Genomic DNA, 17,515 nt, shown 5'->3' on the forward strand with positions numbered 1-17,515 from the left:
GGGGACGCGGCGCGCAGACATGGATCTGGCGGGGCCTTCCGCGCCCGAGTCGACCCGCGGCGCCAGCTGGTCCGAGGCCCACGCCGCGCGGGACACAGTCCCGCTCCCTACCGGTGAGTACCGCGCCGGGGACGGTCGGGTGGGGCTCGGTGGTGGCCCAGGGCCGCTCTCCGGTCGCCGCCTTATGGGAGTCGCCGGCCCCGTCTCCAAGACCGCGGTGAAGTCTTTGCCCCGCGGCTCCCGGGCGTCCACCTCCAGCGGCCCCGAGCCCAGACCACTACCCGGGGGCCCTCGGAGGGGCGATCGTTTGCCTCCGTTTACCGTGTGCCTTGCCTCTCCCCACTGCAGATGGGAAAGCCCATTGCTATGGTCCTACATCGCTAGGAATGCAGCCAGCTGGGGAAAGCGAAAGAAAAGCCTGTGGGTTTCCTTTCCCAGCGCGGCTCCGCCCGCTTCTCAAACAATGCGGTCGGAGAAGTGCCCGGGGGAGAGGGGAGCTAGGCTGGAGGTGGACCCCTTTTGAAGAGAACTGGTCAGTTGGGTCTCAGGATCAGTTGTTTAGTCGCTAAATCGCGTCCGACTCTTTGTGACCCCATGGACTGTAGCCCGGCCAGGCTCCTCTGTCTAAGGGATTCCCCAGGCAGGAATACTGGAGTGGGTAGCCATGCCCTCCTCCAGGGGATCTTGGCAGGCGGATTTTTTTTTTTTTTTTAACCGCTGAGCCACCGGAGAAGCCCGGCGGGGAGGAGGGGTCGGGGCTGGCTGGCTGGGTTTAAGAAGCAGTTTGGAAACTTTCCAGAGAATGCGATGTTTTGGAACCATGCCCTCCTTTCCATTTAGTAGTTGAAGTCTGTGGCCCTGTCTTTAAGTGAGACAGCAGCCTCTTGAGGGGGCACCTTTCTTGCAGTTCAACAGGTGTGGATCTTCTAACCCGTGTAGACCTTCTTCCCAGTGCATGCTCAGGACCAGGTGCCAGGAATACAGAGATGAGCTAGGCAGACCCTGCCCTAGAGAATCTAATAGGCAACTCGGGTGTGAGCTGCTGAGAACCACAGAGGCACAAATGAGGGGCTCCTTCAGCTCAGCCTGGTGTTCAGGGGACACCCTGTCTTCGTTTTCAAAGGCAAGAGTCAGTCACCCAGGGGTAGGAAGGGTGAAAGGGCAGTCCAGAGATGAAGACTCGAATAAAGGCGCCAGCCACAAAACATCAAATGTGGCAGCCACAAGTGAAGCAACATGTTGACTTTCATTTTAGCCGGCGAGCATTTAGCTAGTGGGCTTCCCTGGTGGCTCACATGGTAAAGACTCTTTCAGCAATGCAGGAGACCTGGGTTTGATCCCTGGTCGGGAAGATCCCCTGGAAAAGGGAATGGCTACCCACCCCATTATTCTTGCCTGGAGAATCCCATAGACAGAGGAGCTTGGTGGGCTGCATACAGTCCATGAGGTTGCAAAGAGTTGGACTCAGCTGAGTGACTTAACACTAGCGCTACTGATCATACAGAATGCAAGATGAGTTACTGGAGATGAGGTTGTTTCCCGACCTTTTCCCCAAACTCCAGACTCCTATCACCAATTTAATCAATGCTTGGAGCGATCTCAAACTCCTTTTTGCCTGCACACACCCACATTCTCCAGACCTGCTCAACCAACTACTAGCAGCCTTCCCATTCCGTTCACCCAGGTGCTCAGGCCAAGACCCTAGTTCCACACTCGGTGCTGCTCTTTCCTCCTTGCCTCCCACCTCACGTGTTAGTCAGACCAGTCAGTTCTGTCTCCAAAATATATCTCGAGCCTGACCTCTTCTTGCTGCTTCTATCACTACCATCCAAGCCACTATCATCTCAGACCTAGACTGTGGGTTTCCTGGCTTCCGCTGTAGCCTCTCATACAGACAGGACTGCACAGAAGCCAAAAGGACCTTATAAAACAAAAAGCAAATGTGATTCTCCTGCTCAAAGCCCTCCAGTAGTCTCATTGCTTTCCGAATAATCTTACTGTGGCTACTGTGTACCCCGTGTCCTGATCAGATCCAGTCCCTACCCATCTTGATGACTGCCACCCCTCACTGCCTTGCAAGTCCTCTAAACCCCCACCATATTCAAATCTCTGCTCAGCGGTAACCTCCACAGATACCCTTGCCTGCCCACCCTGTTTAGAAGAGCCCTCCCCCGACCCTCATCAGTCTCACCCTCCTTCCCTTGCTCGTTTTTTCTTCATAGCACTTACTACTACCTGAAAATAATGTGTTTGAGGGTCTGTCTCTACTACTAGGATGTAAGTTTTATGAGTGTTGAAATTCACATCTTATTCCCTGCTTTACTTGTAGTGCCTAAAAGGATGCTTAATAGGTGCTCATCACGTATTAAAGAAACCAGTGAGTCTGCATGTAAAGAGCTTGGCTTCTATTCTCCAGGTTGACAGAGAAGAGTTTTTAGCAGGAGAGAAACACGGACAGTGGACATTTTAGATGGCCCACTCTGGCAGCAGTGTGATGAAGGAAGTGGAGGCGTGACAAGGGAAAGCAGGGGGAGGGCCATGAGCTTATCAGAATGGACCAGATAAAAGACAGTGAGGGCAAGGCAGTCCCCTTTCCCACACTGCTGCCAGAGCTTACTCTCAGGTGCATGTGTGCCTACACACAGAGATCAGGTCATGGCAGTGCCAGTGTTAATCAGGGCCTGTTGGCTACAAATAGTGCAAAATCAACCTGATACCATTTAAGCAACGGGGATGCTTGTTACTGGAAAGCAGGGAGACCAGACTCATCCCAGGAGCATGGATGCTGTTGTATTTTCCAGAAAGAGCCAGGAACCAGGGCCTGAAAAGTCTTCATACACTTTGACAGCACTCAGCATATCTGCTTTGTTCTCTTTCTTTGGTCCAGTTTTCCTGCTAATGGGATAGAAGATGGCCACACTCACAGCTTCTCAGGTTTTTACATCTCCTTCAAGAAGCCAGCCCAGTCTGAACTAAAATCTTCTATTCTGAATTCTGTATATCTGGGACGGGCAGGTAGGTCCTCTAGGACTGTCAGCTGTGCATAGGGAAAGAGTCACTTAGTACAAACATGTCTGCTGGGGGTCATTCCGGTGTGTGATGGTGAGCCTGGATAAATCAGGAGATAGCACAGCTCTTATAAATCAGGAAATAGGAAGGAAATAGTGAATAACCCAGTAGAAAAATGGGCTAAGGATGTCAGTGCCAGAGGAGAAATGCAGATGCCACCTTGTGATATCCTATATTCACAATTAGAGATGATGATTCATTTCTCTCTGCACTTTGTATTCTTTTTTGACTCAGTCATCTAACTTTCTGTCCCGGCTATACCTTTATAGTATGTTTTAAAATCAGACAGACTCTCTCTCATTTTTCCCTAAGTTTTGTTCACTGCCCATAATCATTTATTCTTCCAAATAATATATTTTTCAACCTCTTTAAAATAACCTTCTTGAGATTTAACTTGAAATGGCATTAAATCTAAAACTTATGCCAACAAAGGAAAACACAACCTAAAAACTGCAAGTTTTGTTTCCTGGGGGGACCTTACTCAGGACTGTAGCCTGGGAGCCAGACTCTGAGGAACTGCTTTGAAGAGGTGAGGGAGGAGCCAGGATATAAAGTTTTTGCTGAAAACAAACATGTGGTTGAACATCAGAAGACTACTGCTAAGTTAATGATTTTAGAGCTTTTCCAAGTATGGGAAGATGCAAGAATCTGGGCTTATGGAAATTATTCCTTAGAAGTGCATCCTAAGTATTTAGAGCAAGTATTCCGTTTTCACCATCCTGAACCCCCCTGAGGGCACACCGTTTTTAGGGAGTGGGGATTGCTGCAGTGGCTGGTGGCTTGATGGAGTTTTAGGGGCTGAGGATTGCTGCCGTGGCTGATGGCTTGATGGCAGGCAGCATGTTTTCGTTTGCCCTTATTTGAGCTAGAACAGACAGCATTATGACATCCAGCCTTCTGTCCAGGTGCACCGTATTTCTCTCCTTGTACTGAAATGGAACTTAAAACAACTCTTTCATCGTGTTATTCCCCTCCTCAAAAATCCTTCGTGGCAGCCTTTCACCATCTGTTCCTCAAATTCTTTTCCCGCTTCCTTTGCATGAACTCTCCTCTTCAGTCCCGCTGATGAGCTGTCTCCCGGTCAGACCTCTTGGCCTCTCCCCCATCTGTGCTTCTGTCTGCAACGTCGCCCCCACCTTGACTCCCCTTCCCATCTCCAGGTTGTACCGGCTCCTTGGCAGCACCCCATCTCACCGGGAGCACTTCCTCCTTTGACCATAGCATGAATTTTATCTCCTACTCAGCAGCTACATTACTCGGTGCCGTGTATTCGGTTAGTTTACTTTCCCAGTTGCGACTTCATCTCCTTGTTTACCTTGTAAGCTTCTTGCAGGCAACAGTTCTGTCTCATGTTTCTTTTATAGCCTCTGCCGTGCCTTCTTCCACCTGTACCCTATCTTCCATATGGTAGCCACCGTCTGCCCATGCCTCTGGAGCATTGAAAACGTGGATTGTCCAGTTGAGACGTGCAGTAACCACGAAACACACTGGACTTCAAAACTCAGTACAAAGGATGAATTAATTGTTTTATTGATTAAATGTTGAAAGGGTAGTATTTTGGATATATTTGATGGAATAAAGGCTATTAAAATTAATTTCACCAACTTCCTTTTGAGGGGGACCCGCCATGCAGCATGTGGAATCTTAGATCCCCAATAGGATCAAACCCGTGCCCCCTGCATGGAGAGCAGAGTGTTAACCACTGGACCACCAGGGACGTCCCTCCTTTGCTTTTTTAAATGAGGCTTCTAGAAATTCTTCATCTGCACCTGAGGCTCACATGGTGTTTCTACGGATAGCGCTGGTGTAGAGCCCTCAACACAGTGACTCTTGTACAAAGAGGCGCTCCCGACTTGGTGGTAGTTTGAGAGGAATGAAAAGCAGCAGTTCGCCGGTCCCATTTCATCTGAGGCGTTTCCTCTCAGTCTCCCCCACTCCTGTTTTCTTGGTTGATAGGAGCAGGAGGATCACTCATTTGTAGCCCCACTAAGCAGGACTCCAATCCAGGAAACAAATGATAATTAAAGAAGAAACTCATCTGAACGTGAAACAAATGCTAGCTCCAAAGTGAGGTCTTTGGACAGTGTGAGACGTAAAAATCTAATTTTAAGAGAGGTGCTGAGAGATCTTACGCTTTGGAGTAACCAAAAAGACTTTTAAGAAGCGCTTAAGCAGTTTAACCTCATCTAAATTAAACCCTTTCACCGTTAAATGAAGTTTTGTTTCAGAACTAAAATTTGAAGGTAAAATTGAAAGTGCTTTCTGCTATGGAAAACCAGATGAATAAAGAGGATGAGCATTGGAAAGGGCAAAGCAATATTACATGGATGCTTGTGGCCAAACTAACAGCAAACTAATAGATTAGCGAGTAAAGGTTGTCTCCCCCGGGTGCGTCCAAGTGGGATGTTGGGAACAGCTGGCTTTTTTCTCCATCTCTGACTCTTCCCTGTTCTTCCTAGCTCTCCTTCTCTGTTTCTTTCCTTTCTTCATTCTTCTCTTTGAAAAAAAAACAAAAACTGCTTCCTATCATGTATCTTTCTCTCCTAATTTATTATAATGCTAGATTACATCACATTAAATTACATTGTTCATTTACCTCAATTCACCCCAAATTTATTTTTGAATATAGTATAAGGATCTAAATTATTTTTTATAGGTAGTTAATCAGAGCATTATTTCTTGAATACAATTGATTTATAATGTCAGTGATTATAATTGAGACCTTCCTGTGGGCAGGGAAGTGATGTGAGAACTTTGTATTTAAATTCCTACTTCTGTTTGTTAGGCAGAGGGTTTCCTCCTGTGTGTGCTCAGGCTCTTCAGTCGTGTCTGACTCTGTGACCCTGTGGACTCAGCTCACCCGGCTCCTCTGTCTATGGGATTCTCCTGGCAGGAAGACTGGAGTGGGTTGTCATTCCCTCCTCCATGGGAGTCTCTCCGATCCAGGGGTCAGACCGTGTCTCTTATGCCTCCTGCATTGGCAGGCGGGTTCTTTACCACTAGCACCATCTGGGAACCCCGTTGTTCCTCATGTTTCAATCTTTTATTTATTTTTGTTTTGTTTTAGAAAGCCCCTGGACATTTTAAATAAAACATTTTCTTTTATTAATCCATTAAAAAATGCAAAAGTAAAATTTTAAAAATTGCAAAGGTGCTTTTCTACCTGGGTCCCAAATTTTTTCTCCCTGGGAGCTGAGAGACTCTTCTAAAAACAAGTGCCCGGCCCTCTCCTTTAAGATGGGTGGAGGAGTTACAGACCAAGAAATTCCACTTTTCATTTCTCACGAGGGATGTTACTTTGTAGGTGTCTTCCAGGTTGCAGAAAGGTTGCAAAAAAGGATATGCGCGCTCTGCCCCAAAGACCTCGAGTGTAGTGTCCTGTACTTTGCACAGTCAGAGAATATAGCTGCTCATGAAAACTGTTTGGTAAGTTTGAACACACATGAGTCCTTTCAGGGAAGGACATCCCGAAATAGATAAATGTACTTTGAATACAACTAAGAACAACACATTGGCTGCCCGTGATTTGGGCTTTGAAGTGGGGATTTGGGGAGCATATTTTTCTCTTTTTAAAGTGTCAGATAGTAACACTTTTTGATTACTTTTGGTTTTATTTATAACTGATCAAACGTAAGGAATTATGGTTAAGAAGCTTCTTTAAAGATATTTTAATTAAATATTTCAAATATAACAGATACCCATAGACATTTATAAAATGTCTACCCCAGATTTATAAAATGATATTATATGATACTCACTTCAGCTTTTTTTTTTTTTAAAGGAAAAACAACGTAGATAGTTAAGGACTCTCCCTTCTCTGTCCCATTCGCGGCATTCCTTCACCAACACAAGTTTGGTACTTATTATTATCTTGTCTTTTTAATTTTATGCTTCCACCACATATTTAAGTATTTCTAAACAATAATATGATATTGTTTTACATGTTCTTGGACTTTACAGAATTTCTATCAAATTCTGTGGATTATTGAGACTTATCCATGTTGATAGGCGCTCTAATCTTTAATTTTAAATGTTACAGTATTCCATTTTATGACTATAATTACTATCTTTTAAAATGATTTTGTTTTTCTTTCTTTAGTGTTTGTTTATCTTTTGACTGTGCTGGGTCTTTGTTGCTGCGCCTGGGCTTTCTCCAGTTGCAGCAGGCAGGGGCTTCTCTAGTTGGCGGTGAGTGGGCTGCTCACTGCTGGGGCTTCTCTTGTTGCAGAGCAGAGGCTCCGGAGGGCGCAAGCTCAGCAGTTGTGGTGCACAGGCTTAGTTGCAAGACATGTGGGATCGTCCCAGATCAGAGATCGAGCCCACGTCCCGTGCATTGGGAGGCACATTGTTAGTCACTGGACCCCCAGGGAAGTCCCCATAATCACTATTAAGGTGAATGATCATTTGGGGTTTTCCAGTTTTTTGTGTGACTGACCAGCTGCCATGAATATCCTTGGCTAGGTCTCTTAATTCATGGGAGATTTCCTCTGATCTGGGGGGCACTTAGCAAAAAGCAGAACTGCTGGGCTCAGGAAGAGTACATTCTGCACCTCACGAAATGTGCCAAACTGCTCTCCAAAGGGATTGCGCCAACTTTGACTTCCACTGTTCTTACTTCTTTGTCAACACTTAATTCTGTGTGATTTATTTATTTATTCATTTTGGTCTGGTAAAAGTGTGTGTAATTATGTAGAAAATTGCCAAACTGTCCTCCACGGTGGCTGTACCATTTTACATTCCCACCCGAAATGAGTGAGAGTTCATGTTGTTTGTATTTTAATCAGTAATGGCCTGATGACATGAGATTTTGAACATTTTTTCATGTATTTATTTACCGTCTGTATATCTTCTTTGGTGTTGTCTGTCCAGATCTTTTGTCCAGTTTTTAATTAGCTTGTTATTGTTGTTAAGTTTTAAGAGCTCTTTATATCTTGGATAGAAGTCCTTTGACAGATATATTTTATGTATTTGCCTCCAACCTGTAGCTCTTCTTTTCTCTCTTCACAGTTCCTCCTTGGGTCTATGGTTTGGTGTCTGTCGTGATACTATGAAATTTAATGTTTTCCTTTCAGATGGGTGTGTGATAGTCTCTTGTTTGTTTTTTTTTATTTTTTTTTATTTTTATTTTTTTATTATGAACTTCTTTTTTTTTTTATATTAAATTTTAAAATCTTTAATTCTTACATGTGTTCCCAAACATGAAACCCCCTCCCACCTCCCTCCCCATAACATCTCTGTGGGTGATCCCCATGCACCAGCCCCAATCATGCTGTATCCTGCGTCAGACATAGACTGGCGATTCAATTCTTACATGATAGTATACATGATAGAATGCCATTCTCCCCAATCATCCCGCCCTCTCCCTCTCTCTCTGAGTCCAAAAGTCCGTTATACACAGCTGTGTCTTTTTTCCTGTCTTGCATACAGGGTCGTCATTGCCATCTTTCTAAATTCCATATATATGTGTTAGTATACTGTATTGGTGTTTTTCTTTCTGGCTTACTTCACTCTGTATAATCGGCTCCAGTTTCATCCATCTCATCAGAACTGATTCAAATGAATTCTTTTTAACGGCTGAGTAATACTCCATCGTGTATATGTACCAAAGCTTCCTTATCCATTCATCTGCTGATGGACATCTAGGTTGTTTCCATGTCCTGGCTATTATAAACAGTGCTGCGATGAACATTGGGGTACATGTGTCTCTTTCACTTCTGGTTTCCTCGGTGTGTATACCCAGCAGTGGGATTGCTGGGTCATAAGGTAGTTCTATTTGCAATTTTTTAAGGAATCTCCACACTGTTCTCCATAGTGGCTGTACTAGTTTGCATTCCCACCAACAGTGTAGGAGGGTTCCCTTTTCTCCACACCCTCTCCAGCATTTGTTTGCAGTTCCTGGATGACTTTGTGGGCTTGCATCTCCTTTGCTGTGCTTCTGTGTGGTTCTGTTTTGCTTTCTTTATGCAGTTCTGTTTGTTGATTCTATGACTTCTGTTCAGAGACTACATTTTATTTTTGAGATCTTAATTTCACTTATATATGTTTATTTACATAAAAATACATTCAATGCTTTATCATATATTTGGCTTTTGATTTTATTTATGGTGCTTCCTGTTGCATGGAAGCTTGTAATGTAATTAACATTCATCATTTTCCTTTATAATTTGTAGGATTTTCACCCTAAGAATTTCTTTTCCATATTAAGTTTCTGTTTCCCAAAAAGTTTAAAAATTGTGTTGATCTCATTTAGCTTTTTTTAAAAAATTATGCTAATCAGTTTATTGTTGATAATAAGAATGCCTTTGGATTTAGAAACAGCTCATTTAGGACTGAGGTAAATAAGAAAGCTATGGGCTTCCCAGGTGGCTCACTGGTAAAGAATCTACCTGACAATGCAGGAGATGTGGGTTTGATCCCTAGTTGAGAAGATCCTCTGGAAAAGGAAATGGCAACCCTCTCTAGTATTCTTGCCTGGGAAACCCCATGGACTGAGGAGCCTGTTGGGCTACAGTCTGTGGGTCACAAACGAGTTGGATACAACTTAGCTACTAAACAACAACATATTAGAAAGCTAAAGGAAAGATTGAAATAATTAAGGAAAGTGATATTTTTGATGCAACTGGATTTATCTGGATCACCATATAAAGCAGGGATCTACTTTTGACAGCTTATGGTGAACAATGTCGAATTTGTGGTATCTGAAGATGATTTAGCTTTGGGACCAGGAGCCAGGCTTGATCACTCAAGAACTTTTGTGTAGCAGAGTTTTATTAAAGTGAAAAAGGGACAGAGAGAGCTTCTGACACAGACATTAGAAGAGGGGTGGAGAGTACCCCGCTCACTGGTCTTTGCAAGGGCGCTATATACCTTATTACAATAAAGGGTCTTACCAGATGCATTCCCACAACACACATCTTAAGATAACAAGATTAGTCAGAAGGTTCTTGTTAAGGAGAAACATGTCTTTGAGCAAGATTCATTGTTACATTGACTAAGACAAAGCAGTGTAGACAAAAACATTTGTCCTTTTCTCCTCTTTGGGAACTCCAGACCCCACTCTCCTCCTTGAGTACCCCAGACATCTCATCAACCTACCTAGGAATTGACTCTCACCTCTTTTTGTTTTTTCCATGTGATTAACTACTTCTCCCAGCTCTATCTCGCCTGCAGTGCGGGAGACCCAGGTTTGATCCCTGGGTTGGAAAGGTCCCCTGGAGAAGGAAATGGCTACCCACTCCGGTATTCTTCCCTGGAGAATCCCATGGGCAGAGGAGCCTGGTGGGCTACAGTCCATGGGATTGCAAAGAGTCAGACACAACTGAGCAACTAACACTTTCACTTTCCTGCACTGTTATTAAAAAAAAAAAAAAAACTATCCTTTCCTTACTGATTTGTAGTGATAATAATGGTAACTATTGTTATTATGATTTGGTGTCCAGTGTGTGTAAGGTAATACTCTGGGTGGGAGCTTACCTGTGTTTAACTATTTATCCTCATAACTACCCTAAGACGGAGGTTTCGTAATTATGCCCAAACTAAAGGTGGAACAGCTGAGGCATGGAGAAATTAAGTGACTTGCCCAAGGTCACAGGGCTGTAAGTGACTGAGCCAGGACTCTCACCTAGATGTCTCGTTCTTGAACCTTCATCCTTACCTGTTGCTCTTAACAGTATTGTCATATAGGCACAGATATCTTTCTGGCTGTCCATTTTGTTCCATTAGTCAGTTATGTATCCCTGAGCTGGTACAATGCTCTTAATTACTATGATTTTACAATAAGCCTTAGCTATTTTTTTTTTTTCACTTTGAATTTGAGATCGGCTTATCAGGTTTCACAGAAATTTCTATTGGAATTTTAACTGGAATTCTATGGAATTTATAGATAAATTTGGGAAAAAATAGACACCCTCACAATATGTCTTTCCATTAACAGGGAAGACATATTAGCCAGGTCTTTTATGAATTTCAAAAATGTCCAAAAATTTTTGTCGGAACTTTGGGTTAGGTCTATTCCTGTGTTGGTTTTTGTTTTGTTTTTGTTAATACGTTTTTAAAATGGACTATTATTGGTATACAGGCTTCCCAGGTGGCTCAGAGGTAAAGAATCCACGTGCCAAGACAGGAGATGCAGGTTCAGTCTGAGGGTCAGAAAGATCTTCTGGAGAGGAAGTGATAGCCCGCTCTAGTATATTCTTGCTTGGAGAATCCCATGAACAGAGGAGGCTATAGTCCACAGGGTGGCAAAAGAGTCAGATATGACTTAGCAACTAGACAACAGCATAATTGATATACACGAACACTATTGATTTTATTTTAACTCATCCAAAAATCTTGCCAAACTCTTGCATCTAAAAATCAGTTACTTGGTTATTTTATTTGGACAGTCCTCATCTATAAAAGAAAACTTTTTTTTTCCTATAAACTTTTGGGCCTCTTAATTTCTTTTTCTTATTTTACCACATTTTTCTAGAACATTGTGTTATACTGGTGATTAGAAGCATTTTAGTGAGCCTTGATTGTTCTTATATTACTGGGATGCTTCTAGGTTTTATCATTAAGTTTGTATTTACTTTAAGTTTTTAATGCTTTCAGTTTATTAAAATTAGATAGCTCCGTTTTATTCCTAGTTTTCCACAAGTTAAAGTATTGAATATTATGAAGTGCTTTTTTCTGCATCTGTTGTAACATTCTTCTGGGTTCCTTCCCTCTCTTTCTCTGGCCATGCACAATGCTAGATGCTTTCTTTTTTTATATACACACTTTGACTTTCTTAAATCTCAAACTTATAGAAAAGTTGCACATACAGTACAAAGAATCTTTTTTGTTGGAACTGATCAAAGAAATGTTCACATATTGAGATAAAGGAAAGTCATTCTGGCTTATACATGAGTTAACTTGAATTTTATGCTAACTAAAATAGTCTTTCTGTGGCCTATCAAATATACATTGTACATCTGGTTTATTTGTTAGAGATAAGGGCACATTGACCAGAAGTAAAGAATGTCCATGTTAAAAATAAAGATTAAATGTCTTTCTTCCTGGCATGCCAATGCTGGTCCTTCTTTGATGATAAACCTCCCTTCCCAGGTACCAAGGTCATACTGACTCACTGCGTACGTGCTGGTCTGTTCTTTTTCTTCTTCTTTTTTTAAAAATAATTTTGAAGAAATGTAACGCTGACTTGTTTAACGTTCTTTGTTCTGACAAGGTATAAAACTGTACTAGAAACTGCTTCTGCAGAGCAGTTTCTTAGAGTAATCTGGGAAATGGACTTCAGGCTAGGCCTTCATTTGGCTCAAATCCATTCTTATTATAGATGGTTTATTGATTATTTTCATTGACAGAACCATTGGAAATTGAGACACGATGTCTTTCCTGAACACTTAGTGCACCTTTTCTACAAACAAGGATATTTACATAATCACAATGTAAACATCAAAATCAGGGATTTAGCGTTAATATATGACTATCACCTGATCCTCGGACCACTCAGGTTTCAGGTTCAAGTGTCCTGATAACTTGCTTTATAACAGAAGATTCTATTATGTTTGGTTTTCATGTCTCAAGTTTTCTCCTTTTAATTTGTTACTATAAGATATGTGCTTGTTTATTTTCTGCTGTTAAGCCATTTTGAGAATAACACTATTTGATTGTGATGTTTATCCTAATATACTCTTAATGTTCATTTTCTATTTTTAGTTAACTTTGTTGGTATAATTTACATTAAAAAGCACTCCTTTTAAACGTACAGTTCAGAGTATTAATTCCCGTATTTGCCAATGTAACCGCTACCACCATCAAGATGTAGAACATTTCTATTACCCCAGAAGGTTCTCTCATGCATCCTTGTAACCACTTCCCCCCTAGCCCCAGCACCTCTAGGTTGAGCCTGTCTTTCCATCTCGTATGAAAGGAAGCAGTGTGTATGCTTTGTGTCTGGCATCTTTTGCTCATTAACAGTCTTTGGAGATTCTTCCATGGTGTTTCACATATTTGTATTTTGTTCCTTTTTATTTCTGCATAGTATTCCATTGTATGGATCTGTTGTAATTTGTTTATTCATTTGTCTGTTGATAGACATAGGTATTATTTCCATTGTGGGGCTATGCTATGTGCTGTGCTCAGTTGTTTCAGTCGTGCGGGTCTCTTTGCAACCCCATGGACTGTAGCCCGCCAGGCTCCTCTGTCCATGGGGTTCTCCAGGCAAGAATACTGGAGTGGGTCGCCATGCCCTCCTCAGGGGACCTTACCAGCCCAGGGACAGTACCTGTTTCTCTTGTGTCTCCTTCATTAGCAGGTGGGTCTTTTACCACCAGCACCACCTGGGGATTTTAAGATAACTCTGCTGTGAACATCTGAATATGTGTCTTCATGTAGACATGCTTTTTGTGTATTATATAACTGGTTTGTTTTTTTTAGATTCCACATATAAGTGATGACATGTACTATCTGTCTTTGACTTATTTCACTAAGCATAATACCCTCCACATCCATCTATGTTGTTGCAAATGGCAAAATTTCATTCTTTTTTATGGCTGAATAGTATTCCATTGTGTGTTTGTGTGTGTGTATGTGTGTGTGTATACCTACTAAACATACACATACATGCATACATATATGTGTGTATATATATAGGAGCTTCCCTGGTGGCTCAGACGGTAAAGAATCTGCCCGCAGTGTGAGAGACTCGAGTTTGATCCATGAATCTGGAAGATCCCCTGGAGAAGGGATCTTCTGAAGTGGCTACCCACTCCAGTATTCTTGCTTGGAGAATCCCACGGACAGAGAAGCCTGGCAGGCTACAGTCCATGGGGCCACAAAGAGTCACACACCACACATCTTTATTATCCGTTCATCTGTTGATGGACACGCAGTCTGCTTCCATACTTTGGCTATTGTAAATAATACTGTTATGAACATTGTGGTACATGCATCTTGTTGAATTAGTGCTTTCATTTTCTTTGGATGCATACCCAGGAGTGGAATTACTGGATCATATGATAGTTCTATTTTCAGTTTTTTTTTAGGAACCTCCATATTGTTTTCCATAGCAGCTGCACCAACTCACATTCCCACCATCTGTGCACAGGGTTCCCTTTTCCCAACATCGTCACCAACATTTGTGTGCAGTCTCCTTGATGACAGCCATTCTGACAGGTGTGAGGTGACATCTCTTTCAGGTTTTTATTTGCCCTTCTCTGATGATCAGTGATATTGAGCATCTTTTCGTGTGCCTTTTGGCCATCTGCATGTCTTCTTTGGAAAAATATCCATTCAGATCTTCTGCCCATCTTTTAATCAGGTTATTTTTTGATCTTCAGTTTTATGAGCTGTTTGTATATTAACCCCTTACTGGTCATTATCATATACAAATATTTTCTCCCATTCAATAGGTTGTCTTTCTGTCTTATTGATGGTTTGTTGATGCAAAAGCTTTTAAGTTTAATTAGGTCCCATTTGTTTATTTTTGTTTATATTTTCCTTGCATTTGGAGATAAAAAAGAATATTGCCCGTGTTTTCTTCTAGGAGTTTTATGGTGCCCCATCTTACACTTAGATCTTTAATCCATTTTGCATTTATTTTTGTGGATGATGAGAATATGTTCAAATTTCATTTTTTAACGTGTTGATGTCCAATTTTCCCATCACTGCTTATTGAAGAGACTGTCTTTTCTCCATTGTATATTCTTGCCTTCTTTAAATGTGGACATACGCTTTTATTTCTTGGGTGAATACCTAGAAGAGGAATGCTGGGTGATAAAGTAAGTGTATTTTAACTTTAAAGATGACTGCATTATTTTACACTTCTACCAACAATGTGTAAGCATTTCATTTGCTCCATACCTGCACTGACACTTGGCTATTTTTCAGTCTTTTTAATTCTAACCAATCTGGTGAGTGTGTATTGCTTTCTCATTGTAGCTGTGGCTGCGGGTTACCGATTTTGAGCATCTTTTCATGTGCTTATTCACCATTTGTAACTCTTCTTCTCTGAAGTGTCTGTCCAGATCTTTTGGCCATTTTTAATTGTATTGTCTTATTGACTGGCAACAGTTTTTCCTATATCCTAGATATAAGTTTTTTTGTCAGATATATGAATTGCAAATATTTTCTCCCAATTTCTGGCTTGCCTTTCTTTTTTCTTAGCAATGTCTTTCAAAGAGCAAAAACTTTTAATTTTGATGAATTCCAACTTGATAACTTTAAAAAATATTTATCTATTTACTTGGCTGTGTTGAGTCTTGGTTGCAACATGTGGAGCCTTTTTTTGCAGCTCACGGGCTTAGCTGCTCCATGGCACGTGGTATCTTAGTTCCCTGACCAGGGTCGATCCCTGTCCTCTCATGTCCTCTGCGTTGGAAGGTGGATTCTTAACCGCTGGACCACCAGGGAAGTCCCAACCAACTTGACACCTTTTTTATAGTTTCTGCTTTTATTAGAAATCTTCGCCTTGTCAGGTCAGAATGTTTTTCTTATGTTTTCCATGCACTTTATGATTTAAGTATACTGTAACGTTGGTCTTTCATTAGGAAGTAGTTTGGATTCTTTTGGTCTCAAGAAGCTCTTAGAAACTCGAGCCAACCTGAATACACAAGAGGCTTCGTAGTGAGGTGCAGGGCCACTGTGTGGCTCCTGAAGGCAGGTCCAGAGGTGCAGCCAAGAAACAGGAGCTGAGAAACCCTTAGGAACCTGGGATGTCCTGTCTGGCCCTCATTTTTTGTTTTCCCTCTCTCAATAGACTGACTTTCTCTTCTCTGACCATGAGCCTCAGAGCCTATTTAACTTTCCTAGAATAGGAACTTTGGTTGGCCCAGCTTGGGATCTGGGCCTTGACCAAGTCCGGTTAGGCAGTGTGAAACATGCCCGGGGATCAGGACTCTTCCCAGAGAAAAGCTGGCTGGCTTGAGTTCTGCTCACACACCCCAAAAAGTTGTCAGCTTCCATTCCTGATGAACACTTTTTTGGTACCATTTTCTGACTTGTAGCTCTCAACATTTCTTTGTACATAATCTGGATTGTTTTTCTTTTCCCAATCTGCAGCTGTATTCCTCTGCACTTGTGGAATGTGAGGACTATGATCCTTCTAATAATGATAGAAATTTTGATGTGGAATCAGTAAAGAAAGAAATCAAGAGAGGAAGGAAGTTGGTAAGTATGAATCATCTTCTCAGAAAGATGAACAGACGCTTAGGGATGCCTTCAAAAGAAAGTCTGTTTGATTAATAAAGCAGGGATACAGATGGAGAGCTGAAAGAAGTAGGATCTGTATTGGAAACTTATATTCAATTGAATATATTAATATTTTAAAATAAGCTACAATGTGTTTCATCAGCAAAAAGTATCAATAGATAAGGAGTCAGAATGCTTTGGCTAAAAGAAGGAACTCCAGCTGAGACTGGCTTTTAAAAAAAGAACGCTCATTTTCTCACTTAGCCTGAGGAAAAACTGGCTTCAGAGTTGGTTGATTCAGGGGCTCAATGACATCATCAAGGGCTTATCATCCTTTCCACCCTGCTGTCCACAGCATCAGCTGGTCCCTTTGTGATCCTAGGGTGGCCACAGGCAGCTGCTGAAGCATCAGGTTTTCGTCTTCCTGTCTATAAAAAGTTCTTCCCCAAGCATGGCCTAAGAGCCCTCCTGAAAGCTGAGTTAGGCCATATTTCTCTTTCTGCACCAGTTGCTAGAGGCGACCACACATAATCAGGATCTACCCTTGGAGCTGGGGTCAGCTCCTTGGGAAGGAAGCACCCTGGGTAGTTACCCTCCCAGGGCTGCTGCAGGAGACTCCCCCAGTGACAGCACCCTTCACAGCTTAGTCAGCAGTACAGCAACCGTAAGCACTGACACGCCCAGCACCACCACAACCCACAGTCAGCTTAGTGATCCAGAGCAAACTCTTTCAGTCCCTGTGCGATGTCAGCATAAACGGGGGCAGTTTCCGCAGCACCTGATGCACTTTGAGATGTGCCTGCTCTGGGCGCTCAGTGAGCAGGCAGTTCAGCACAGGGGGGCTCAGGAAGCCTTCCGCGCTGGGGGTGGGGGTGAAAATGAAGGCGGGGAATTCCAGAGAGAGAGGACAGGGTGTGCAAAAGCTTATGGAAGGCCGGAAAGAAGATGCGATGTGTTCATAGAACCACAAGCATAAGACTCTCCCTGGCATTCTCTTTACTGACCTCACAGAATTACATAGATGTAATAGAAGGTGTGAGGCTATTCCCTTGCCCTTAGATAGTGAGTTGACTCTGGTTTTCGCTGGAATAACAAAGCCGTAGTAAACGTCTTTGTGCATTACCCTTATGTGCTGGTGTGAGGGGTACTGTACGGCACAATCCTAGAAACCGCTGAGTCAGAGAGAATTCCCTTTAAAATCTTTGAAACGTGCTGACAAAATGACCCCCAGGAAGACTGTACCACTTTATACGTCTGTTCTTAGTGGATGAAAGAG

General features: G+C 42.4%; 1 protein-coding gene across 1 annotated transcript in view; it reads left to right on the forward strand.

The window, feature by feature from the left end:
• The window catches only part of PHF11 (PHD finger protein 11), a 33,768-nt gene continuing 16,253 nt past the window's right edge, over positions 1-17,515 (forward strand). The window contains exons 1-3 of the mRNA XM_068984633.1: positions 1-113; positions 6,374-6,495; positions 16,111-16,218. Of these exons, the coding sequence (XP_068840734.1) occupies positions 20-113; positions 6,374-6,495; positions 16,111-16,218 (324 nt within the window). The 5' untranslated portion in view covers positions 1-19. The remainder of the gene's footprint in view (positions 114-6,373; positions 6,496-16,110; positions 16,219-17,515) is intronic.

The sequence above is a fragment of the Capricornis sumatraensis genome, chromosome 12, assembly GCF_032405125.1.
Source record: "Capricornis sumatraensis isolate serow.1 chromosome 12, serow.2, whole genome shotgun sequence".
NCBI lineage: Eukaryota > Metazoa > Chordata > Mammalia > Artiodactyla > Bovidae > Capricornis > Capricornis sumatraensis.